The sequence below is a fragment of the Ambystoma mexicanum genome, chromosome 7q (genome assembly GCF_040938575.1).
Source record: "Ambystoma mexicanum isolate Mex_15411 chromosome 7q, UKY_AmexF1_1, whole genome shotgun sequence".
In the NCBI taxonomy this organism is placed as follows: domain Eukaryota; kingdom Metazoa; phylum Chordata; class Amphibia; order Caudata; family Ambystomatidae; genus Ambystoma; species Ambystoma mexicanum.
In genome coordinates, this window is record NC_090941.1 from 568975767 (window position 1) to 569003421 (window position 27655).

The window sequence follows — 27655 nt, forward strand, 5'->3', positions numbered from 1 at the left end:
CAGGGACGGGTATTGGGCAGACCTGGTATACTCCCCCGTCAGGTACTGGCATAAGGAAGATGCACCTTGGAAGGTATAAATCGCAGCAAAAATGTCGCCTGAACAAAAATATCACGGGAAAACTGCAGTGGTTTGACCTGTTAAAAGGGGTACCCCATTACACCATTTAAGGAGAGCGGGGGTGTCCCCCGTTCCTCTTAAATGGTATAATGGGTCCGGGGTTTGCAGGGTGTCCGCCGCATCCTTTATATGGATTGCAGCTGCAAAACCACGGCCTTTTTGCAGCAATATTTTGTGTTCACTGCCATTTTTGCCATGATTTTAACACATGGAACCCCTTGGAGGAAGTCTTTCCCTTTTCCGGACTTCCCCTAAACCTGGTTCACCATCCTGCCAGGTAAGAGTCTTTTCCCACTTAGTCCTCCCTTTTCTTTGGGTCCCAGATCCTCTTAGTAGTGTCCCAAGATTATTGCTTTCCCTCTTGGGATCCCACACCCCCTTAATATTTCTCAACAAACTCAAAAACTCCCTCTTATGGGTTTGGGTCCCAGAATCTTGAGAAGGGGACAAATGTTATTGTACGTTTCAGTTTGTTCGTTTTGTTTAATGTATTTTTTGTTTGGATAAATGTGGATAATATCTTTGCCCTTTTTGATTGATAATAGTATTTTTTCAAAGTTTGTTATAAACAATAAAAAATAAAATCGCCCTTCTTGCTAGTTTTGCCGATAGACTTGGTTCACTCTCCTGCCAAGGACTATCATGCGGCTCAGAAGTAAAACAGTTCCTTTCCCTTGGTCAGGGTCCCAGGCACTATTCTCAACTCCCACCCCATCCTCTGGGCTTTCTACCACCTTCTCAGACCCCCAGCACCTACCCGGCAACCTGCATAACTTTCTTGTGATCCGCGAGGTTTCCAGGTCAGCAAGGACCCTCGGTTCAGAGGCGTGTTCTTGTCTGGGTGTAAACAGAACCAGTTATTGTGCATCTAATGATAGGTGACTAAATACATCCGACTTAATCACTTTCCATATGCTAAATCAACAGAAACCTTCAAGAAAGTGATCCTGTGTTTTTTTAATCTTAACACCCAGAGGAAAAGCCATTTTCCTGGCAAATGCAGGAGACTGGCTTGCAGAAATAGCACTTGCTGTCTGTAGGCAGATGGACTAAATATCTATATGAAAGGTTTCAGACCTTTGGCATATTTGAGAAGGGAACGGTTTGTGAAGTGCATGGACACCATTTTGTTGGTTTCTCTAGGCACGTCAGGAGCACAGCTCAAGGGCAATGTATTGGTCTTCGAAGCAAGTTAACGAGAGCAACACTGGTTCAAATCCCGGTTGAGCACTTAGAAAAATGGTCTCTGGTATTAAGCACTTTAGAAATGATTAAATTACCGGGGTGGGTGGGTGACAGGACAGTGTGGGGAAGGCAGCTTCACGCCCCCACTTAGTTCAGCCAACTAACCAGTTACTTACCCGTGGTAACGTTATTTCGATTGGATGTTCCTCCCATGTATTCCTCATGTTATGGAGATCCCCACATCCAGCTTTAGCTGCATCGGAAAAGTTGTCCAGCAGGGGGCGCTGCACGTAGATGCCTGTCGACTATGTCCCTCGAGGGCCTCTGTCTCGATGTAGACGTCATCGCTGGTATACACCACGTGCAGCAACTGTTGGCTTCAGTTCCGTTTTTATGCTCATTTCCAAATCTCTCAAATATACCTTATGCCCGACAGTTACTCCCACTGAAAGAGCATAAACTGCAACAGGAAATTCTACTGCGAGTAGGTTGGGAGGGGCAATGAGGAATACATGGGAGGAACATCGAATCGAAAACGTTACCACGGGTAAGTAACTTGTTCTTCGAATGGATTGTGTCCTCCCACGTATTCCTCATTTTATGAGGACTCCCAAAGCAGTGTTTGCATTTTTGGAGGACGAAGTCAGAAGTTTGTTTCAAATAAGAATGTAGGAGTTCATTGGTTTGTGGGTACAGAATGAAATACTGCCTTCCCAAAACCACCTTCCCGGCCTGAAGAAGAGTCCAGACTATAATGCTTGGTGAATGGAGGCCATGCGGTCGCTGCACACATCCTAAATTGGGACTCTCTCTGTAAGGCAGAGGAAGTAGCCGTGCCCCTGGTTGAATGAGCTCCGAGACCCTCAGAGGATCTTTTCCCACCAAACAGTAGCATTCAGAAATTCCTAAAATGATCCACCTGGATGAGGTTTGTTTTGAGACTGTCATACCCATTTTATGGCCAGAGTAACAAACGAAAATGTGATAATCCCGTCTTAACTTCTGGATAAGTGCACATCTTGGGTCAAACCTGTGTAATCTCTCCTCTTCCTTTCGGTGTCGATGAAGGTTTTCCTTTCAAAAGGAGTTTCTGCTCGACGGAACCTCCGAAGGTTGCACAGGAACTTTCTCCTGAACACCTGAGCCCGATGGTGCACAGGTTTTGTCTTTTGCCTCTGTCGGGTTTGTTGACATGGGCATGAGTCTTGCTTTTCTTCGAGAGGGTCAAGGCTGCATTCATTTTTAGTCTGAATCTCTCCCATTCAGCCGGCGAGGCTGATTTGGTCAGGCAAGCGACCCATTCAGTGGAGCAACTCGACGGAGATCTGTGACACCTTTTCTTCTAACGTAGTGAGGACGATGAGTGATGAGACCCACTCCTGGATCGAGATTTTAGCTTTCGTCCGACGAGGGTCGCCTCTCGACTCGTCCGAGGATAGTTTTTCCCACAGTCGAAGGGGATTTTTGTGTGACCTACCCGCAGCTAACTTCCCTCTATGCTCTTTCAGGGCTTTTGCCGTCATCGATAAGCAGGATTCACACTCCGATGTTATATGAGTGGAAGCCAAGCACCACAGAGTCGATGATGCCGACGACAAAGGCATTTTTACACAATTCAAAAGGTTTCTCGAAGGAACCGAAGCGCACCGATCTTCCAAAGCGTTAGATCTCGCAGAACTGGAACTGAAGCCAATGGTCGCTGCGTGCGCTACATACCAGTGATGACATCGAGACAGAGCACCTCAAGGGACATGGAGGCGACAGGCATCGACACGCAGCACCACCTGCTGGAAACATTTCCGAAGCAGCTAAAGCTGTATATGGAGAGAATATAAGATGAGGAATACGTGGGAGGACACAATCCATTCGAGAAAAAGGCCTTTGCAAGCCATGCCAAGGTGGATCAATCAGTTTGAGCTGAATTTGTGCTTCTCTTCACCAAGGGATCTTGTTAGTCTGCACTACTACTGTCCACAATCTCTGCTCATCCAGAAGATTTCTCCATCCCACTTCGTAAACCCTGGGCATTCAGAGCTCACAGGTGTACCTTTATCAAGCCTATAGAATAAGAGTTCCTCTTAAAGCACTCTTCCCAGAGTTGGGGAGCAGATGTTCCTCTGTGAGCCCACAGTGGGAGTTGCAGAGACAGGACTGTCCTTGAGGGGGAGCTTCAATGCCTCCAGACAAGCAAACACTTCATTGGCTAAGACACTCCCACCTTATGAATGCAAAATCATTGATCAAGTTGCCCGCCCTCCCCCCTCATTGAATGCAGCTACTCAGGGAATTAGCATTGCGACAAGAGGTTAAAGCTTTGTGTCAGAGAAGATAGGTGCACACAGGAAGCTAGATAAGTGATGGCAGGACTGGGCCACATGCAGTACATTTTCCTTGTTCATTATTCACACTGCCTCATTATGCACATCACCAGTCTTTCTACATTCAGCATTTGTGCCAAGAGCCAACACGCAGCGGGCATGTCAGATGTGTGCAAATTGCAAGCCCCGTCTGCTAGGACAGGATTGTGCCCCATGGACATGTACCACTAACGCCTCAGCTCCTTTACTTGTGAACAGCCTCTGCAGCTTCCTCCACCATTTATAAAATGCCCCTAAGGAATTTTCGCTGGATGCAGATATTGTTGGCTTGTCTCCTCCCTCAGAGGTATTGAAATGCTTTCTCCTCAATGCCCGTTCACTTGTGGCCCATTCTACCCACTACCATGACAAAATAAAATGATTGTCCCCGATTTTACATGCGTCACTGAAACCTGGTTTAACGCAGCATCTGCTCCAGCTATAGTTCAGCTGCTGCTTAACAATGTTAATATTCTGCAGTGTGATCATGCTACCTCTCACCATTGAGGCGGGGGTGCTATTTTCAATTCTCTCTTTGCCGGGACTTTATCGACTTTGAATCATAACATTCAAATGGAGGCTCTACTTGCCAGTTTTACCATCTCCCCTACTTTATCTATTCACTTTCTAGTTGCCCATCGCCCGACTGGTTCGGACCCCACATTTCTGAGAGTCTATTGGAGCTTGCGGCTGGATCTCCAACTCCGACATTCCCATCTCCTAACTGTTATTGATTTTAATCTGGAAAACGATGATCTTTGATTCGAAATCTGGTCCAACCCACTGTTTGGGTAACTCGCTAGAGCTTAAGCTCTTGAACCAGACACCATGGCTCCTTTTTCCCTCCTTATTGCTTGGTCTGACCATTTTTGTATCGTTTTCCTTGAGTCTTCTCCCACGGCCCCTCAGAAGTCGCAAAGTTCTTCTGATGCAATCTCGAGCCATTTAGAGGCCTGTTGCTCTGACAGCCCAGTTATTGATCTTAATACTATTGTCCAAGCGTTTTCCTCAGCTGCAGACTCTTGCTCCTCTCAGTATGTCTAAGCATACGTTACAGACCGCTCAACCACCTCTCATGCAGGCAAGCAGGGCATAAATGACACTTGAAATCTGATCCGGCTGATAAAGCAGCTTTGTGTTCAACTATCCAGCAATAATCAAGCCATTTTTAACGCCAAATGCTTCTACTTCTCGCATTGGGTTGGTAACTATTAACCATCTCAAGAGATTATCAAAGTTCTTTGCCCTTTGACAGCCCCATCGTGCCTGCCCAAGATTGTTAAAATCTGCGAAACTATTGGCTCCTCTGGCCTTTGACATTCTGCTCCAGATGATGCAGCTTGTACCACTCCCTTCTACTTTCTCGTGGTGTGAGTTTCCTGTTTTTGCTACTGCTGAAATCTTGACAGCTGTTGCCAAGTTGAAGTCAGCATCCCCCATCTCTTTAGCCACCCTGACAGATATTACCTTGTATTAGCCCTCTCATTACATCTGCCATTAACACCCCTCTCTAAGGGGCTTATCCCGGTGTCCCTTAAGCACTACATGGTTGCTCCCCTTTTGAAATAACCTTCCCTGGATCCCACTGTTCCTGCTAACTATCATCCTCTCCCTCTTCTTCCTTTTCCAATGTAGCTTCTTGAAATTAGTTGATCCTCTTCGGAGCACTTTTCTTCAAGAGTCTTCTTTCTTTCATACATCTCAATCCAGCTTCCACTCTGGTCGGGCTACTGAAAGCGTGTTGGTCTCCGTTTGACGATCTTGCACATCTGTATGTGCAAGGCGGGGTGGGAGTGCTGCTGCTACTTTACTTATCCGCTACGTTTGATGCAATTAACCACGCTGTCTTACTCTACCGCCTTGCCAGAGCGAGCCTTTCTGGCATTGTTCTTTACTGGTTCTCATACTTCCAGATAGGACTCCATCCTCTCTGCCCCCTTTCGTTCCTCTCCCACTACGCGCATGTGTGGTTCAGGGTACGGTATACAGTTCTTTTGCCGTGGGATTTTCGTTTTTTGGGGGGCGGGGTTAACAATTAACTAAATATTTGTGGGTGAATGGGAATAATTTTTAAAAAATAAAGGGGAGGTTGGGGGTAACCCCCCCCCCAAAAAAAACACGTTTTTTTCGATAAAACGGCGATGAAAAGTCCCGCAGCGAAAAATCCTGCGGCAAAATAACGTAGAACCCAGGGTTCAGCCCTATCCCCTGTTTAACACCTATATCCAACCTTTGATCAAGCTGATCTTCACCCACATAGTCTGCTGTTATTCTTATTTTTATCTTTTTATTGTTATTTTGGTTAATCAAGTAACCTTTAACAATTTCCAAAACAATTACTTTCAATAAAACCAAAAGAAATGTTTACACCAATTAATACATCCGTTTCATCTCATATTTGAAAGAACACAATTACATTTCATTTAATCCATAAAATAGCTAATTTTTCATGAAAAATTCTAAAAAGACAAGTACATCATTCATTTATAACTGTCATCCAGATGTAAACTTATAAAACCCACAATTGCTATAACCAATGAGGTGGTACGGCCTGGGACATTCATTCCAAAAAACAACTTCCACAATAGTGTAATAGAAATGTAAAAATTTACTAAAATAATGCTGACGTTTTAACGACAGTGCAGGACAAACAGTCACTAAATGTCTAAGTGATTACTGAGTTTCTGGGAGATCATAGAATCCGCAATTCATAGACTTGCAAGCAATAAGGCCATGCCTTCCCTGGATTGGTTTTGTTAAAAATAAGTTCCATAGAAATTTCATAAAAAGTTCTCACAAGTCTGCTTGGGCATATTGACAAGTATGCTGCAACTATTCCTCTTTTTTTGAGGCGATGCATTTTTTGTAGCCGTGCAATCTCAATAAAGACCAATCTCTGAGGTACAGGCTTTTCTTAACCCCCCAAAGGGGTTCCTATTTAGGTCCTCCTCCAACATTGACAGTTTGCTCAATAGAGTATGTTACGTCGTAAAGTAAAGGCGTGCATGCGAGAGCCTCGTTCTCAGCCGCGCATGCGCTGTAAGAATAAAGACTGCCGCCGGGACCTTACGAGCAGCAGAAGTGCCTCCGTGTCTCCATGTGTGAGTGCATGTATGCGTGTGAGTGAGGCAGCCCGAGGCACGGGCTTAGCCACTACATTGGCGAAGAGGGACAGCTGCCACGAGAAAGCTTAATTGACTCGCGCGAGCGTGTCAAACACCTATCTTTCATCCAACGCAGTCCGGACCCGACACCATCGGTGGCAGCCATCTTTGATTTTGGCGCATGACGCAGTAGCGGCCCACGAGGGTGCTTGTGCGCCGATAACGTGCTGGAGAATTCATTATCTCAATTTTTGGAACCCTCGTGGTCCTCCAGTCCCGAGGGCTGCGCTTCTGATCCATGGGGACCATCCCCTTCACGGCATGGTGGTCAAGAGACTGGTCAGGCCAGGCCCAGAAACACAGCCAGTGGACTATACTGAAGGTGGGGTCCACCACATTGCCACCGTCTGCACGCCCAGGTACGTCTGCACCCAGGAAGGTCAGGTTTGCGGCCTCCATAGTGAAGGAGGTGCCTGTGGTGTGAGGATGGGCAACAGCGACACGCCTGCACCAGCAAGAGTGGCCCGGCGACAGCATGGGCCACTATCACCCATGCAAGAGTTTGACAACTCTGGCCCACCCTCCAAGCTGGGCCCCAAATGGCTTATAGATAAAGAAACTGGATGCGTTTTTCAGAGCGACAGGGGAGGACGATGATGCGAAGGTTGCAACTTTGTTGTATTCGACAGGTACGGAAGTGCTGCAGATATATGAATCCTTGAACCTTCAAGTAGTGACCTATGCCGCGGTCAAAACTGCGCTCCAAAACCACTTTATCCCACTGTCAAACATTGATTGACAGATTCGTAATGTGTGGGGAGAAACACGACGAATCCCTGGACCAGTTTTGCGCACGTCTGCGTAAATTGTGGCGCACCTGTAGGTGGGACAATGAGGAGGTAATGATTCGGAACCAAGTTATACACGGATGCAGCTCCAGCAAACTGCGAAGGCAAATTCTGCGAGAGCCAGGCATGATGTTGACTCAGATACTGGACAATGGTAGGGTGTATGAGCTCGCAGAGAGCAGAGGCGCAAAAATGGACGTTGCTGTACGCCCGTGCAAAGGGGAGTAAGCGTTTGCAGTAGGGAAATCGACTCCATCCAAAACACGTTGGAGCCAAAAGCGCCAAGAAGCCTTGCCTACGCAGGGCTCCCCAGCAGTGTGCCAGTACTGTGGGTACGATTTACCACACTCAGAGGACTGTCCGGCGAAGACAAGAGTTTGCGGGAGATGCAGCACACCGGGGCATGTGTGGTGCGGCCGCTCCAGTGACAACGCACAGAGGGCCCACAAGAGCAAGTGGAAGCAGTTTCAGGAGACAGTGAAGCATCGCTACGCTGGAACAGGAAGCTCAAAGGCTAAATATTGCGGAGGAAGAGGAAGACGAAGAGATCTTCATCTTGAACCTGGCCACTCGAGCCAAGAAAAGGAGGCAACCGACATGTGTCGTCGACATTCAGGGCGCCCCCACACCAGTACTGTTCGACACAGGGGCATCCGTGTGCGTGTTAGCCACAGAACACTACGAAGCCATCCCGGGCCCACAACCGCTGGACAAATCAAAAGACTTTTGGGGGTGACGCACCACTGCCGATTGAGGGTGTATTTGTCGCGCCTGTGACACATGGGACCAATGCAATCAAGGTGCGCTTCTACGTCACGGATGTCAGTCCGCACTCGCTGCTGAGCTGCGCCGGAGGCCCTGAACATTGTACATTTTGCTCTGGCAGTATACCAAGCGGACGTTGACCAACCTCGACAGGTTCTCAAGCATCTTCTAGGGGGTAGGCAAACTAAAGTCAGCCCAGTATGCTTACACATTGATGAGACAATAAGGCCCATAACACTCAAACACCGGAGGATACCTTTTCACCTCAGATCACAAGTAGAGAAGGAGCTCCGGTCGCTCATCGAGATGGACATCATTGAGTGTGTCGAAGAACCAACTCCCTGGGTCTCGCCTATTGTCGTAGCACCAACGCCGAAACAACCTGGCACCGTCCGCATCTGTGTGGACATGCGACTCCCGAACGCTGCCATCAAACGGGAACGCCATATCACGCCGACGCTGGACGACATTGTGGGCGAGCTGCAGGGGGGCAAGGATTTTTTCTAAGCTTGACTTGTGGTCCCGGTATCATCAGCTAAAGCTCCACCCGGACTTGCGGTACATTACAACATTCACTACTCACGAAGGGCTATACCAGTTCAAACATCTCTGCTTTGGCGTGTACTCTGCCACAGAAGTATTTCAGAATGCCATCAGAGGGGCACTAGCAGGCCTAAAGGTAGTGCTCAACATGAGCGATGACATTTTAGTATTTGCATCGTCTCAGGTGGAACACATGAAGCGGCTAGAGAGGACTCTGCAGAGGCTGAAAGAGCTGGGCCTCACGTTCATAGTTATTTAAAACTTTGTTAGATGGTGTTAATGTGAGTAGAGAGTTTTCTACTCTGCGTCAGCTGTTTTCTTATGCTTATGATGCCCAAATCTTGGTACGTTTAGATCCGTCTCCTCCAGCAGATAGAGTACGTCTTGAAGCCAGCCGTCAGATGTGTAACAACTGCCTTAAATTGAACAGGGAGAAAACTAAGGTGCTGCCCCCCTACCACCGACCCCCTCTGCCACCAGCTGGTGTTTTCTGGAGTTCTGCTTTTCTTCTCCTGCTTCATCTGTGAAAGATAATGGAGTAACAAAATCTGCATATTTATCTGCCGAACTCCTAAGTGCAATCTGCCAGAAAGGGTACTTCTAATTTACAATTCTGCGTAAGATTTTCCTCCATCTTCATTCTCAATTTAGAGCTCCGGTGGTATCCTCTTGTTCTGTCCACTACGGATCATTGTAATGCTTTATTTTTGCGCAACCTGCCTATTTATTGCAGCGCCTCCAAGTCTTGCAGAATTGCGCGGCATGAGTTGCCGCCTCTACGCCCAGGTGCTCCCTATAAGCACGTCCAATTGAAAGCTTTGGTTCTTAAAGCCGAGATCGACTGTACATTCCATGACAGGCGCTCCATCCATGCCGATGCTGCTCTGGCCTCTGTGCCCCGTTTTCAGGCCTCCCGTATTGGTGGCCGTTGCTTCAGTGGCTGCGGCTCAGTAAGGAATTCTATTCTCTGCACTTTGAGAACTATTGAAGAGAACTACTTATTTCGGTGCCATGATACCTTGGTTGGTGACCGCGCACTTTATATACATATAACATCTGCACATTACATTGGGTGCCTATACCAAACGTAGGAGGCATTAACTGGCGTTGGATGAAGTACTGGGGCAGAGGATTCACTTGATATGAGGGCATGTGCATGGTGGCAACTCTATATGGACCACCATGCATATGAGGAATTGCCATTATATATAAGGTTTCGTTTTCCGGTTTTTGCACATGCAGAATGAAATCCTTTCAGTATTTTTTTGCAAAAAGCTGAAGAAAAACCACAAATCGGAAATCTGTCTTTAATAGCTAGTCAGGTTGTCCATTATGTCTCGAACTCCAGTGTCTATGCAACGTAACAGAATGGTGACTAACACAAGTGATGTATTTTTCTTTAGAAGTGGTGTAACCCCTTAACTGTCAGGCTATTATGCAAGTCTATGCAAAAAGCACAAGCATACTCGGCTGTGGCACTTCGAGCTACAGCGAGGTTTACCACATCCACAGGAGCAGGTGTTTGACTGAAAATGGATCTTGGATTGTAGACTAAGAAGGCAGCTTTAGGAGCTTCCCGTGTGAGGCACCAAAGTACTATATTTTTAATTGGCATATAGGCAGAAAAGCACCATCTTCGCCCATATGGCATTTGAAGCTGCATATGATGGGTGCTGCACCTACATAGACAAGGTGGTACCTAGTGAGCACCATTTCTGAAGAATAGGAGGCTGCTTTTGGCATATGCACCCGAATAGGACGGGCTGTACCTGGCACACAAGTCACCAACTACCAAAGGATGAGAGTAACTAGCTATATGGGAGGGTGCTGGTACCGGACCCATGTTATTTCTGTTAAACATAGCCAAGCCGAACATCAACCCACGTCAGGCCTAGCAAGGCAGCACACTAGTTAACATACGCTTGCCAACTAAAATGGGATTCTGTTGGCTTTAGTATTTTATTTAAAGCTTACTAGCATACACCTCTGCAACATCACTTGCTCAGATGTCATGGTTTAAACTTTATGTTCATGTGACGCTACTTCCACTATGCCCTCCCTTCCTCCTCCCCCCGGCTCTGGCATCTTGCTCACTCTTCTCACGGGCAGTCTACAGTGCTGAAATGGGATGCCCTCCCCGGGCGACCCAGCGCTCAACTGCCTTCTCCCAGAGTCATTCATGGTATGGGTTGTCACTTCGGCATGTGCCCTCATTTTCTTTTGCGCACAGATCGCCTGCCATTCAAGTGTGTCAATGTGAAACTAGGGGCCTCCAACTGAGTGCGCATGTGGGAGGGTTATGTTTGAATAGTAGGGCTTCATTTCCCGCAGCACTTGGACCGTTCTGCAGGTTTGCAGGCACCTCTGCTCAGATAGGGCACCAAGGTTAAATTGAAATGCAAAACAATTATTGTAAACAAAGACTAAAAAAAAGTCGAAGCAAAGTCTAAGTGACTTAATAACTATTGCAAACTATATAAAACAATGGCGTCGAACACTAATCCAAGAAACTAGCACATCAACAATTTCTGCCAGTGCAAAAATTAACCGAAAGCAGAACACAAGTAGGGAAGACCAAATTTCAGGGTTTTAAAATTCAGAACTGTACCTGATCCGACTTTGTGCACTCCGACTCGGTCCTCTGTCCCTCTTCAATGGACAGTCTTCGGAGTTCGTTCCTTATGCTCTCTGGAACACTCTGAACAGGCTCTTTTAGGACCTCAGGTGGACGAAGCTTCATTGCTACCATAGGCGGTCTCTTCATCACCTTCCCTTTGGAAGCCTGCCACTGAGCTAGCCGAGCCCTGAGTACAGAAGTAACATTTAGGGGACAGTTTTAATTTATAAGCTATACAATAACCCCTTACAAATTAAAGCCCACGCCTGCAAGAATCCCAATTGTAAATTCATCCATTTTGTCTAGCTGCATGCCCATTGAGTCCATGAAAACTGCCACTGGGTTACTCCTTAGACCAACTTCATGACCACAGCCTCCATATACACCAAGATCAAAAGTGCAAGTTACTTACCCATCGCCTCTTGTACTTAGTCCTACAGCCTCTTCTGCCCAAACTACTGGGGCAGACTTACTCCTGAACAAATATTAGAAAGCCACAGCACACTTAGATGGCTCCCCATTCCCCCTTTGCCACTTGAGGATCCATATTGGTCACTACTGCGTTTCATGATAAGGGGGTGCCCTTGTTCCTCGTTGGATTATGTTAAAGCAACCAAATGAAGTGTGTCAAGTGGGAAAAGTTGAATTTGCACATTAAAAAGAAAAATCCAATTAATTGACCACACTGATTTCACCTTAGGCTGGGTCCTTAGACAGCAGCAAGTAATCTGGGGAAAAAGGGGAGGATGGAGACTGGGGGGAGACGGGGTTCGGGGGGGGTAGGGTGGACGCTTCCCTGTGCATAGGAGTACCTTACTAACAAAAAGGGAGTAAATTGCACTCATGTCCCACTCATGTCCCAGCTGCTATTTTCCAGACTTTCTAGAACAAGGCTAAGCTTAAGAAAGCCACAATGTGTGGGATTGTTCGACCTATTGAGTTAAAGCATCTCAAGAGGGCCGGACTGAACTGTGCATCCGTCCTGGATTCAATGTTCAATGTCAGCAAATTGTGTAGGACATTACCAACATCACAGCCTCAACCCAGAGCACTTCGGTGGTACTGCCATGGGTGTTCGTGTGTAGGTTTTGGGGCTTACACAGTTAGGGGCAGAGCTCATAATGAACACCACGTGTCTGAAGGATGGAACACTGGGGATTGGCCTTGCGCTGGTACCCAGCCTTTATTGGTGATAATGTGGTGCCTTGGGTCACACCACCAGTCCCTGCAGGGGGGACCCCAGGTCACACCCCTCCTTCTAATACAACAAACATGCAACTGTTAGACAGACCATTGTTCATACTACATAGTCTCGCAATTTCTGCAACATGCTCATTGTGCAGCTCGGATACTTTCTCTTATTGGTGTCCCTTGGTCACCTCCAAGAGTTCCAACTTTATAAAGCAAAAACAATCCAGCAATTTTAACACTTTCGCCATTGCCTTTCATGTGCTCTGGGGAGGTCCTAAGAACATTTGGGGGGGGGTACTGCCCCCCCCAACCCCCTTGCGCTTCCCCTCTTCCCACATCACCATACTCTAGGACCAGATGTTCTCTCCCCACTTCCTTCATTCAAGCCGAATCTTGCAGAACCAAAGTTCCTTGCGCCTTTCTACACCTTGCCAAAACCATTGAAGAATTGGTTGCTTACCTGTGCATTTTCACAGATTCACATGCTTGAATTATTCCTAGTGTCTAAATAAACGGAGGGTGGAGAGGGAGGGTGGGGGTGTCGGGATTTACAGTCTAATACATGTGATGAGTCATGGGAATCCATCACTTCTTCCCAAGGGCGAGCCTTTCCCTGTGAGGCTAGAGAGGTGAGCCCACTCCCCAATACCCTCCCTAGGTGTAGAGGCAAGAGGGACCTCATCGGGAGAGACTCCCCTTTGGGGACAAGGACTCACATCCAGTGACGAAACAGTACGAAGAATATGCCAAAATCTGTTATTGTCACCAGGATACTATGATTATTCCTTTAAGGAAAAAACTACATGGGACGGAGATGAGGGAGAAGACCGGTGGTGGAATACAGAACCTGAAACGAAAAGAGACAGGATTGTGGCATTGTGCTGAGGAAGTCCCAGGAAAGCGTAATAAAGGAAGGAGGCAGAGCCTGGAAGATGAGCGAGAACCCGCGAGTTATGAATTTGCTTTGAGAAGTATACTGAAGAGAAGCTGGTCACTCAGCGTACAATGTGAAGGCAGAATACAGCTGAAGTTTCCAACATGTAGCGTTGTAGAAAGAAAGGGACGAGAAGCCGAGGCCAAAATTTGAGGTGTCCTAGTCCAGAACAACGGCGGAGTGGTGGCATGACCCAAGTTAGAGGTGGACCAGCAGGTGTATGAACAACGCTGATACCACTTTGCTTAATGGAAGAAGAAAGGAAACAGTAAATCGGGGACCATGAATGAAATCGCAAGCACTACGAGAGGCCAACCTGACAAGTAAAGTAGAAAGTTACAACCAGGCAAGTCCCAGTGACATTGTCCTCAAACACGAGAGGTAAAGGGGAAATGGGAGACCCGTGAGGTGGATTAACTATAATCATTACTGTCACACTCCTACTCATCCCAGTCGAGATAAGGGATTGACATTGAATGAAGATAAGAGATTGAGACTCATTACTGGAATGCTCATACTTGTTCCTCTCAAGATAAAGTATCAAGAGGAAATAAAGGGAAAGGAGGAAAGGAAACACTACTGGAATACTCAGTCAGTCCTGCGGAGTTAAAACATTAATGTGAAATGATAATCCTTAATGGAAGGTTTATAATCCAAGAGATCAAGGAGACAACCCTGAGATACTAGCAAAGAGGAAATACTGTGAGGGATAAACAAAGAGCAAATTGAAATAGGAAACAAGGGCCAGAGTGAAACCAAAGACTGGTAAAGAGGAAGTCAATTGATAAGTCCCAAGTGTTGGACAAAGTCATCCTATGAAAGAAAAGATAAATAAAAGTAAAGTAAGACAAGAGAGTAATCAAAGGAAAGACTTGAAGAACCCAGTAACAGAACTGTGCAACTTAAAGTTACCAAGAACTACTGAAGCCTACTTTATGCAGTGGAATGTGGTGAAGAACCAGCTCACAGGAGAAGGGAGTCAGTCTCATGGGTTTTGTTATAATGGTAGGTTAGAAGAGGTTAGTTTGGACAGTGGACTGATCCAGATTTGGACTTGGACGATGACGGACGTGCACCATAGTTACTTTTGTTAGGTAGAAGATAGGATTTGTTTCTTTCAGTTAATAAATATCAGTGACATTAAGTCAGTCTATCCTTCTGATCTGCCACACAGCAATTGCTACTTGGGTCATAAAGACCTTAGTTTGTAGCCTATGAATCTCATTTTGTTTCCTTCATACCCAACCAATGAGGTGGCTAGTGCTTGAGCTCCACCCACAGCAGCCATTTTCAGATTTCAGATTCAAACCTCTCATCGAGCGACTACTACTTCTAGGAGCAGCCTCATTGGAGAGGCATGTGAGTGCATGTGAACCTTTGAAAGATTCCAATGTTGAGAACTACGGTTACAGGTAAGCAACCCCTTCTCCAGCAATGAATTTTCAAAGATTTACATGCTTGAATAGAATACCAAGCAGTTTAGGCAGGTACCCGGACACTGAACCAGTTACCCGGGGTACGATACCACTGAGGGGGGAGGTTGCTCCTACCTTGTGATTGGGCGGCCCCTTATCTCGTGGCAATGTGCGATGCAACTGCAGAGCCAGCTGGCTAGTTCAGGTTTGAAAATTGCTTGGCTCATATGATGGCCCTCAAAGGCGATGAGCAAATGGGAGGATGCCTGAAAAGAACTTGTGCGCTCAATGTAGAATCTGAGTGCAGGCATTACATCAAGTTAATGTAGAGTGCTCTCAGCCAGCGTGGAGTGATAAAGTCAGTAGCATGTTGCATTCTGTGAGCATCATCTCAAAGAACACCTTGGGTAAGCATCTCGGATGAGGTTTGAATAGGACCTTGTCCTTTTGAAAGACAGTAAATTGATGGACTGACGCCCAAGGCCTGTAGGTCGCCTATGAGCCTGGGCGAAGTTAAGGCAATCAAGAAGGCCACTTTTCGCGATAGGCACTTTGTCAAACCTGTGGATCGTCATTAGAGCTGCCAGTACTATGTTGAGTTGCAAACATGAAGGGGTTGGGAGGTGGTGCGGGGTCACAGCCCTGGCCACAAGACTCAAAGGTTTTGACCATATGCTCCAAGAGGAAGGTGATTGAGGCCCTTTTGTGTAGGCAGTAATGGCAGAGGATACCACAAGGAATGCAAGTGAGCCCAGCCTTGGCCAGATACAGCAAATAAGGTAAAAGCTGGTCCACCAACACCTCCATAGGATCTAGTTAGTGCCCATCTCACCACATGGTGAAACAACCCAATTTTTCGTTGGTGTAGGTTCAACATGTGGAAGGGGACCTCGCTGCTTGAAGGATATGCCAGCATTCGTCTGGGAAATTTAGGTGAATGTGTCTGCACTGTCCAAAAGCGAAGCCTCGAGAGAAGTGAGGTTGGATTGTGGTGCCGTATCTGGCTGCTCTGCTGCATTAGCAATGCTTGGTGTGCTTTGAAGCGTATGGGCTTTTTGATCAACATCCTCATTATATCGGTACCAAATTTGCATGGCCCATGACAGGGCACCAATGGAATTGGTGTGAAGGCATAAAGGACATTATTGCTCCATGGAAGGGAGAAGACATTTCCCAGAAACCGTGACTCTGGGTACCCTATTGCAAAGAGCTGGCACTTGGCGTTGGCGTACGGGCCCACCCTACATTGTGGAGTTGTGCTGTAGTTCCCATTTTGCCAGCTCCCACTTGTGGAAGTTGTGTGCTCTCTGCTGAGCCGATTGGCTAGGGCAATCTACTTTAATGGCAGGTATTCCACTCTGATGTGGATTCCTACTTCAGGACCCACCTCCACAGATTTCGCAGCTTCGCAGAGAGAGCCGAGCTTGTGCCTTCTTGCTTGTTGGTGCAATGCACTGATGTGCCATCAGTCTACAATGCCACGACTCGCCCCTGGTTGATGGGTTGAAAAGACTTCCCCAATGAATGGGTCTATGGAGTCTTATTCTGCCGTTCCACCAGCTGTTTGTAGTCTACCAGGCTGGGGAGCACATTTGGATCCGCTGTAAAGAGGTGCTGGTCCTCAATGTTAAAGCCAACGTGGGTGACTGAAAGAGCATTGCTTTTTGGAGGTTGTGTTCCTTTTTTCAACATTGCAGCGCTTGGTGTAATCCGGGACTCAAATGGATGACATCTACCCAATAGCCTGGATCTATTGCCGTTAAATCTAATCTTGTATAAGGCGCACATTCTTTAGTCCGCAATTCAGTACCAGTGATCTACATGACATGCCCAAAAGGAACTTGTATTGTCGTACTGTGCAAGTCATTGCTGACGAGAAGCGGCTTGTCAGCCGTAGGAGAAATTATTCTCTTAGGGCGATTGTCTTATTTATGAGATGGTGGTGTCCAGATCCAGTCATAGGAACCTGGTGGTTGCACCACGATGTATATGCACCTTGCTTTACATTGATAAAGAACCCTAGACAGGTGATGTCCATGGATTGCTGCACATTGGAGTGGTTGAGCTTCATGGGGTGAACTAATCCTCTAGGTAGAGAAAAACAGCCACTCTGGATTGGCACAGATGAGCTGCCACTGGCACCAGACACTTTGTGAAGACCCTCTTTGCCAACTTCAGGCCGAAAGGGAGCATCCGAAAACTGATCGTAGTACACACCCAATGTGGGTCTTAGAGCCTATGGACAGTGCGTATTGGCATGTGGAAGGAAGCGTCCTCCAAGTAGATGGTCGCTAGGAAAATCGCCCTTCTGCACCAAAGGGATGACATGCTGGAGGGCGGGGTGAGTCCGGTGTCATCTTGAATTTGATGCACTTGAAGTATTTGTTAGGCGGAGGTCTAAGATCAGGTGTCATTCTCAGATTTTTTTTTTCCTATTAGGAAGTTTCAGGCATACAGCCCCTTCCCCTTCTGATGTGGTGGTACCTTTTTAGTAAAGGCCTGTTGTGGTGCCTACTAAAAAGGCCTTTTGTAGCAGCTTGCATGCCTCCCTCCAGATGGAGTTGGTCAAGGCAGGGTGATATTACTTTTTGCAGTGTCAAGCATGGTGGTGATTTGGCAAATTCCAGCACATGACCTTTGGCCACTACGCCGAGCACTCAGTGGTCTGACGTGATCTTTCACCATTGCTCCAAGCGGCAACTGACCCTCCCTCCCACAGGATTGCTGTGTGGGAAGTGGTTGTTAGGGAGTTAGGCCTCCTTAGCTGTTTGAAGTCAGGAATGCCCAGAACCTCGTCTGCCCCTCTGTGTGCCCTATTTGGTAAAAGACTATTAGTACCTAGAAGATGGAGAATGTGCTGATGACTAACTGCATGCAGTAACTTCTCCTAGTGGATGTGCAGAATGTACTTCTCTTCATAAATAACAAAGCTGTCTGCGATCCCAGTCCTTCAAAGAGCCAATAGCTCTGGCCTTGTCGGTGTCCATCTTCTTACCAAAGAGCTTCTGACCATCGAACAGCATGTCCAGTATTTGAGGTTGGAGTTTCGAGTAGAAATTGGTTGCCTTCTTCCATGCCAGACATTGTACAGCACCATGCACCATCTGCCTGAAACGCCTATATGGTGTCCACTGCAGAGTCTATAGAATGGATTGAAGTGGTCTCCCCTTCTTGGACGATGGCATGCACTTCAGCTTGTAAGTGAAGGCAAGCGTCCCCAAACAGCACGATCCTCCCCGCAATGAGAGACAATGAAGGACTCTCCCAAAATGGGAATAAGGCCAAGACAGAGTGCGGGTGAGCGTAATGGGAGTTTATCAATCAGAATAGGGCATGCAAAGAACTCTGCAAACTCCGAGAGCGCTCTGTCTGACAATCGCAAAGACAGGCGTATATATTTACAAAAAACGTCATAAGAACCTACACACTATAGGGGGCACAAGTTCATGGGGATTGGGTGGCGATGACTAACTATAGGTGCTGCTGTGATGTGGTTGGCTTTGGCTGGAAGACGTCACTGGGCAGCCTCGTGGGTTGGGCTGGGCCTGGCAGGGTGGCGGAGTTCATCCAGGCGGTGTTGTGGGGCCATCGCGGCCAGTGGCAGAGATGAATGTCTTTTCCTGACTTGTTAGCCCTAAGCCGTGCACACCGCAGTCATTCAAACATTCTGGTATTATCTTCTTTAGTAAATCTTTCGATAGGTTATACAACAGGTTAATGCAACACAGGAGGAATGCACCTTGTGAGGGGACTGGAGGCAATACGTCATTCTGGTATTATCTTCTTTAGTAAATCTTTCGATAGGTTATACAACAGGTTAATGCAACACAGGAGGAATGCACCTTGTGAGGGGACTGGAGGCAATACGTCAGGGCATGGTTACCAGTGTCCTGTTGACCGGGGCCATAGGTCGAGGGGCTAAGCTTCAGGGCCTGGGACGGGCGGTACATGTCTTTCTGCCTTGTTAGAAGTTGTTATGGATGTTCCGCTGTGTGTTGTCAAAGTGTTGGGTGTCTTGATTGCACAGGGCCATAAGTCTGCGATGGTCCGGTGGGTTGTGAGGTTTACGAGGGGGCGCGTGTGTTCAGGCAGAGGTTTACTGCTGTGTTGTAAATAATGCAGGTGGCAGGTGGTGGCCTTGGGTGCTACAGAGGGGGTTACAAATCTTTGAAGCGGCTCCAGTCTGGTTGGGGGAGGTAGAGCAGTGCGGCGCGGCCTCTGTTCTCATGCCTTGGCAGCCTTCGCAGGGTGGGAGGGGGAATGGCCTTGCACGTGTTTCACAAAGGTATCTCCCTCGTGTGTTGCCGATTTAGGTAAAAACATCACAAACATTTGAACACTCTATAATACTTATTCAGCGCAATACAAAACATGCATTTAAACTTTGCTGGATGTGTCTCGATTATATCCAGTCTGAACACCTTATTCATACGTTATGTTTTAACAAGTACAGTATTTAGTTATATGCATATATATTTGCAGTAAGTGAGGTAGAATTAGGATTGGAGGAGAACATAGAAAGTAACCCGCCACTGTTCGTGACGGTGGTGGCACATGTGCGGCCTGGACATGCACACATGACATGCGCCTTCCCATGCATTCTTCATACAGGCTCTTTGTATGGTTACATTCGTTTTCTTGTGTCCTCTAGCAGCATTAGTTCAGTTATGGTACGAGCCCATGGGGTGTAAGTTTTCCAGTCATGCACGTAACAGCCAGATTCCTGGTGCGTGCCGTTATTATTAGTACCCAACTGCAATGGTATATGCTCACCATCGCTTATATCATGGGGGCATGATCTCTTGTAAGTATACATCTTACAGGCTTTTGTAATATAAGGGATTTTATGAGAGAAAAGCATCCTTTGCAAGTAGTCTCAACATTAATATACAAAGATTGTCTGGCATATAATGACCATTTTACTGTTCTTTTCATTTGCCTAGGCCTGCTGGCCGGGTCATGCTGGGAGCGATGATACACTGCGGGAGGTGAACTGTTACAATGTTAGTGTATTACACTAGCTCATGTCCGTCTTGTTCGTGGGAACGTGCTCGCAGCGGATCTGCCAGGGTGCTGCGGCAACAAGGATGACTGAAGCCCTCCAAGGGTGGGGGCCGCGCTACAGTGCGCTGAGCTCACACCATCTTTACCAGACAAAAATGGTTTCTAGGCCTAGCTACGTTTTAATACGTGTGGGCAATTAATACGTGCGGGCAATGTCTCCAGTGGGTGAACCCTCCACCACCTGGGCCCGGGTGGCATGAGGGGACGCCCAAAGGAGCCATAGTCCTCACCTGGGGAGAAAGCGTAGGCGAGGGGGGTCGTCTTGGACCAGTCCTCCCCTACATTTCCCCCCTTTCGTTACTAAAGTAACGAATTCTTTAATTCTTCTATCCTCCTACATTCTGCCTCGTCCATCACCGCCTCATCCCATGCCGGAGTTCCTTTGATGGGCATCCATGCTCTGCATACCGCTCTTAAGCTCTCACCTCTCCGGGCATATTCATCTGGGGTACACGTTAGATATATGCACCCACCATCTGCTTCTAGATCTACCCAAACTTCCTCATACCATTCTAGTATACGGGGCTCTTTGATGGTGGTGTGCCACAACTTATCTACAATATCTTTATCGTGGTATATGGGCACCAGTTGGTACCTTGGCGAATTATCTATCCCTGTTTGTACTTGTGCTTCTTGCATTGTTTTTATTGTACTGTGTGAGTTGCCCATTGTCACCATCATCAATGCACCATTTGGTACTGCGTTAGCACAGACTCGAAGACCCACCTGGCACAGGCAAAAAAGTAGAAGGAGGAACACAACAGCTGGTATTAAAAATTTCACAGTTGTTCCAAGCCATGAGGGAACCCAGGAGAAGATGTTGTCGAACCAGGTACTCGCTTCTGCTCCACCTTCCATTTTCATTTTTTCTCCTAGGTTGTGGACTGCTTCAATCACATGGGACAGGGAGCCATTCTCTGCGTCTTCAGAAGGTACGAAAGTGCAGCAGGCACTTCCTATTTTTCGGCAAACACCACCGTCCATCGCCGTCAGCAGGTCTAGAACATATCTGTTTTGCATGGTCATTAGTCGTAAGGCTCTTAGTTCAACTCTGATGATATTGAATCCTTCTTCAGTGTCGTTCGCCAGCTGAATTAATTCCCAGCGTGTTATCTGGAGCCAGTTTGCGTTTGCCCGTGCTTGGACACTTGAGACGAGTGAGGCAAAAAATGTTTCTGCTGAGCTAAATAATCGATATTTGTCTGGGATCTGAGCCAATAGTTCTGATGATGCCTTTGATATGTAATTTGATGCTCGCCTGTTACGGGTCAGCACTTCTTCCTTGTTTCCCGAAGACAGGACATATATTTGTGTCTTTGCAGTTGGTTGAGCCACACTCTGCATGCGTTCCCGTGTCCCATCGACGTGGCTTTCTGGTATCACCATCAGGGCTGAGTGCAGAGTGGCCATTGAGCAGCTGCCACTCCATGACTGGGGGAGGTGTAGGTATGCCTGTTTGCCGCACACCCAGTACGTGTCCATCAGGGCCGCTGTCCCTTTCCTTAGGTCTGGGATAACGAGGGTCTTGTTGCAGTTCTTGTTTGTTCCCATGGGGGTTCTCCCTTCTCCTTTAAAGCACAGTTTATAGTCCATTTCGCTCTGTAGTTTGAACGGCTTTTCAATGGCAGTTACCCAAGTTAGCTTTGAAATGTGTTCTCTCCATACTGGTGTACATGTCTCCACTATCCACTGTAATTTATCCGGCGCCACACCTCTTAGTGCTTCCGCTTTGCACAGTACTTCTTCATCCTTCTGCTTGTTGTCAGAAAAAAGTGTCCCTTTTATCACAAAAAATGGTTCTTTCAAACATACTACTCCTGTCGTTTTTGGGTAACACGTTTTCTCGTTCTGCAGCATTTGAAAAGTCACTTCGTGTGCCTGGAAGGTGTTCTTAATCCTGCACAGCGTGAGATGAAGGAGACATTGGGCATCCACAATAGGCAACTCTTTAGGTAACAACACTTTGGGTGTACCTGATGCATGGGGGATGAGGGAACAGACATAACAGCTCTCGTTTGTTGTCTGTTTAGCTGTGGCACTCATGTCTGCATACCATTTATTTGTTTGATGGGGGTGTCGTGGGTCTTCCATCTCATCTAGACCTAGCCCATAGTACTCATCGTACTTTCTCCTCCCTGCTTCTCTCTTTTGTCTGTTCTTGTTGCTCATGTACTTCCCACCCCCCTGGGCAGTGGACCAACTAGACCCCCTTTTCTCTTTCCCGCCCCCCTTGACCCATTCATCGTATAATATTTCGTGCATTTCTAGTAGCTTATCGTTTTCTTTCCTGACGTTATCTGGCAGATTGTTTTTTGGGGTGGGGGCAAGCTGGCTGGTGGGGGTGTTATATAACCATGATATGGCAGACGGGTTTCGGTCATTGAGACTGTGGGCATTGTAAGTGGATACCCCTGGTGGAGACACTGTGTTGCTCTGCATTCCACCCTGTGGCTTTTCTCTTTGTGAGGTCACAACACTGGATGGTGTGGTATGATACCCCCACACAAGTTTAGTTCCGTCCCATATCAAAAAATCACCTTCCTTGGTATTGACCCCTGCAGTTGCATTGGGCCCGGTGGTACTGTTAATTGGTCCAGTGGTGTTGTTACTCCCTCCCCCCTCGTACATCTCGATAGAGATGAACGCTATAAACCAATATGTAACCAAGCCGAACATTATCATAAAAAACAATGTAATGCATATTGATAATCCACACTCATACGAATATCTACATCTCTCATATACTAATTCTCTCATTCTACTAATTCTATCCGTTGCAGGCTGCCCGTTAGATGCCATGGAAGCTCCTGTTTGAGATATAAAAGTGCATTAAGTGCATGCATGTAAACGTTTTGCTGGCACCATCTGTGCCAATACATTTGACGGGGAATGGAAGCGGGTGGGGATGTGGGGGAGGGGTATTCACAGACAAGGGTATATACATGTTATAATATTATTATTTCATTAATTACATACCACTCAACAAGATAAAAAAAAGAAAGCACACACACCCTTTTTTTTTTTTTTTTTTGTTTTTTGTAATATCCTTGTCAGTCATTATTCCATTGAAGTGCAGTGTTGACACACACACACACACACAAGTCGTTATTTAGCCATCCTACTCATTTGCATCGTTTGCTGTTGTCTGTGCCTCCTCATCTATCTCCTCTTGTACATTGCTGTATGCTTTTCGTACGTCGGTCAAATGCACCCAGTACCTCAATCCTTTCACCTTCACTGCCGTGGGTGTGCAAAAAATTACTTCGTAGGGGCCATGGAATCGTGGTGCGTTCCACCGACGCACAAAGCTTCTAACATAAATTGAGTCACCCGGCATCAGCTGTAGCTGTTGCTCTGGTTCCATGACAGATCCTGTTACATTTCCCTCTTCTCTAGTGAAGGGTGGGGAGAGTTGCTTTGATATTGCGCGCGCTGCCCTTGTTAATTTTCTTAGGTAGTCTGTGAACTCATCTCCCAATATTGCGGCGCTCCTGTGAGCATCTGAGTGTTCACGCAGTGGAGAGTGTGCTGTGTTCATTCGTCTCCCAGTCACGATCTCGTGTGGGGACAAATGGTGGTCTTTGCTTGGTTGATTTCTCAACTCAAATAGTGCCAGGGGTAGACAGTAAATCCAATTTTTCTTTAATGAGAAGCATAGTTTTGATAACCTGCCCTTTAACAGGCCGTTCATCTTTTCCACTACGCCATTACTTTGAGGATGATAAATCGAACACAATTTATGTTGTATACCCAATAACGTGGTAACTTCCTTGAAGAGTTCATTCACAAAGTGAGAGCCGTTATCTGAGCGAATCACGTCACAAATTCCCCAGCGCGGGAACACTTCGCTTACTAGGAACTTGGCGGCGCTTTTGGCATCAGGTCGCGCACAGGGTCCTGCTTCCACCCACCTTGAAAACGGGCACACAACCACGATCATGTACCGTGCGCCATTACACCTTTCTCCCATGTCTGCATAGTCTATATGCAGTTCTCTGAAGGGGCCAATGGGTTTGGGAATTGTTCCCCGAAGTGTGCGTAATGTCATTCCTGAGTTGTATATTTGGCATGTTGTACATTCCATTGCCAATCTAGACACATGCTCCTGGAGACAGGGCACAAACCATTCTTCCTGTATTTCTGCTGCGATGTGCGGTTTAGTGTTGTGTGCGGGGAAGTGTAGCTGTTGAAATGCTACTTCTAGTAACTGTAGTGGCATTACCACTTTCCCTGAGTTATTTTGCCGCCATAATAGGTCTGTTCCTGATTGGCTGCATCCCCGTTTCGTCCACGTTAGTTTTTCTTCTGCACTAGCTCCTTCCTGCAATTCTAGAATTTTTGATAAGGACATCATGTTGTACCCTTCTGACAGTTCTTCGGTTGTTGTGTTCTTCATCATGAACTCACCTGTGTCGTATTTCTGAAAATAGGAAGCCTCTTTGGCGGCAGCGTCCGCTGCCGCGTTCCCTAAAGACACAACGTCTGTATTGGATGTATGGGCCTGGCACTTCACTATTGCTACAGCAGTAGGGTTTTGTAGGGCCTCTATTAATTCTTTTAACAATTCTGCATGCTGCACTGGCGTTCCGTCTGCCCTCCTGAATCCCCTACGGCCCCATCTTGCTAGACCTCCATGTACTGTCGTCGTCATGTAAGCTGAGTCTGTGTATATTGTAACTGCACAGCCCTTTGCTGCGTGTAGTGCTTCTATGAGCGCAACCAGTTCTGCTGCTTGTGCAGAGTAATGTGACGGGAGGCGGTACTGTACTAGTGTTTCAAATTCACCTTCCTCTAATCTCACTACCGCCATGCCAACATGCTTTTCTCCCGTATCCATATCAATTGATGCGGATCCATCCACAAAGTACACTTCCCCCTCGCTTAGAGCGTTTTCACACACAACTGCGCCCTCCCCTCCTTCTCCTGTGTGGGTTGCGCAATCGTGATTTTGCATATCCTCCAATGTGCACGCTTCTGTGATAAACGTGGCGGGGTTCACTGTTTTACATCTCACTATGTGGATGTTGGCGCTGGACAATATGATCTCATATGCTGTTGCCCGCTGTGTGGTCAGCGTGCTTTTTGATCTTTCGAGTATTGCAAATAATGAGTGTTCCACAAACAATGTTACAGAGCATCCCATTACTATTGTGGCACTCTTCTCAATCGCGAATGCGGCTGCTGCGAGTGATTGTTCGCACGCGAAATGACCCTGCATCACGGCATCCAAAGTACCACTATAGTACGCCAGGGGCTTGTGTCCTAAGGAGGTTTTTTGTGTCAGTACTGCTGTCATAAGTGTTCCTTTGCAATGGGAAAATAGGTAAAATTCGTGTCCATAATCAGGGTTTGCTAGTACTGGAGCGCTTGAAATTAGCTCTTTCAGTAATTTGAACGATATGCTCATTTCTTCTGACCATTTTATTTTTGCATTCTCCTGTTGTGCTTCTTTGAGTGCTTGCAGGAGGGGCCTGGTGTATGCTGCATAGTCTAGTATCCATGCTCGGCAATAATTGCACATCCCCAAAAATTTTTGCATGTCTTTCACCGTTGTGGGCTCTCCTACTGACCTTATTGCCTCCACCCTGTCGGGAATTATTCTTTTTCCATCTTTTGATATGAGCTGACCCAGGTATAGGACCTCAGTCAGGCAATACTGTAGCTTCTCCCCGTCTACCTTGTAACCCTTGTTGGCTAGTAAAGTCAGAAGCATTGTTGAATCTTTTCTACATGTTGCTTCGTCTTGTGCACACACCAATAAATCACCCACGTACTGAATAATTGTACTCTCTGATAGGTTTCCCAAGTCTTCATGCAATATGCGGTTGAATATGCTTGGGCTCTCACAGTATCCCTGTGGCAATCTGCAATGTTCATATCTTTTTCCCCCCAGTGTGAACGCTGTAAGATATCTACTCTCTTCAGCCAGGGGTATTGAGAAAAATGCGTTTTTCAAGTCCACTACTGTAAAATGTGATGCTGCTTTTGGGATGCTGCATAGTATTGACGCAGGGTTCGGGACTAGAGGGAACTCTTTCTGTATTACATCATTGAGGGGGCGTAAGTCCTGTATCATCCTCCAAGACCCCCCTTTCGCTTTTTTAATTGGATAAATACATGTGTTACATGGTGAGTTTGAAGGCACTATTATCCCTTGTACTAGTAGTGCATTTATCGTTTCTTTTATCCCTTCTTCAGCCTCGCGGGACAATGGATACTGTTTGACTCGGGGTAAGATAGCTCCTTGTTTCAGTTTTATTATCACAGGTTGTACTCCATGCAACAGCCCTACATCATGGGGGCCTGTCGTCCATAAATTGTTTGGTACTAACCTCATGTCGTCATCAAAAAATGACGGTGGTTTTCCTACCACTGCCAACAATTGGACGGGGATCTCTCTGGCTTGGATCAAAATGTCACAGGGCATCGCTATTTCCATTACTATCTCACCATCTGCTTCTGTGTCTAAAAAGAGATCCTCATCTGTTACTTCGCGTAGGGCGAGGTTTGCGTTTCTACACAGTACTGTGCGCCACTCACATCCTTCTCTGTCCATTCCAATCACAGCGATCCGTTTCGTTGATACCTGCACAGCGTGCAAATCCAACGACACCACTGATCCTGGTGCTGCATCTGGACACACTATGGGGCGGAAGAGGAATTCTGCTGGAATCCTCCAATCCATGTTTTTTAACTCTGGGACTATAAGGGCCAAAGTCTTTAGCCCTGCAATGAACATCTCTTCCTTTTGTGGCAGCCCTCGTATTTCCTGTGTGGTTGTGTAGGCTTGCACTACCAACATTGCACGCAAGGGGCATATCCCGGGTGTAGAACACACTATCCCTCCTTCCGTAAATGATATGGTCATGTTAAGTTTACTCATAAGGTCCCTCCCCAGCAAATTTATCGGGGACTGTTCATAATACAGTAAGGGTGCTTTTACAGTCTTGCCCCCTATGGTTACATCCAAAACTTCTGTGTAAGGAACTTCAATTACAGCCCCAGAGAACCTCTGCGTCTCTAACTTCCTGTTAGATAACGGGAACCGGCCCTCCCTGACACATGATTTCTCCGCTCCCGAATCAACCATGAATATAAATTGCCTGTCTCCTATCTGCGCCCCTACCAATGGTTCCTCTGCTGCACTGTGGGTGGTAGATAGAACTGGACACGCAAGTGTTCTCTGTGGGCTGTCCTATGCGGGGTGTCTCATCGCCCCCCCTTCATTGAATACGTTACCTGAGACCACTGACATGCCGTTATAGGGTGCTGGTGCGGGGGCCCCGTTAGCTGCTGTCGCGAAAGGGTTGCCTGGTGTATATTGCATGCTGTCGTTGTTAGGCATGTTTTGTGGGTGGTTCTGTGTTCTATAATGGGGTCCCTGTTGCTGGCCCGTGTTACCCTGGCTTGGGTCTCTCAGTTGCTGTTGTCCCATCGGAAGGCCATATGGGCTTCCCGGGTGGGGATGGCCATATTGTTCCACCTCCTGGAACCCGTTGTTTTGTCTACTTC

At 47.0% G+C, this 27655-nt stretch overlaps 1 protein-coding gene across 1 annotated transcript in view; it reads right to left on the reverse strand.

The window, feature by feature from the left end:
• Window positions 1-27655, reverse strand: part of CKAP2 (cytoskeleton associated protein 2) — a 342261-nt gene that overhangs the window by 55530 nt on the left and 259076 nt on the right. The window contains exon 5 of the mRNA XM_069639818.1: window positions 11531-11726. Within this exon, the coding sequence (XP_069495919.1) occupies window positions 11531-11726 (196 nt within the window). The remainder of the gene's footprint in view (window positions 1-11530; window positions 11727-27655) is intronic.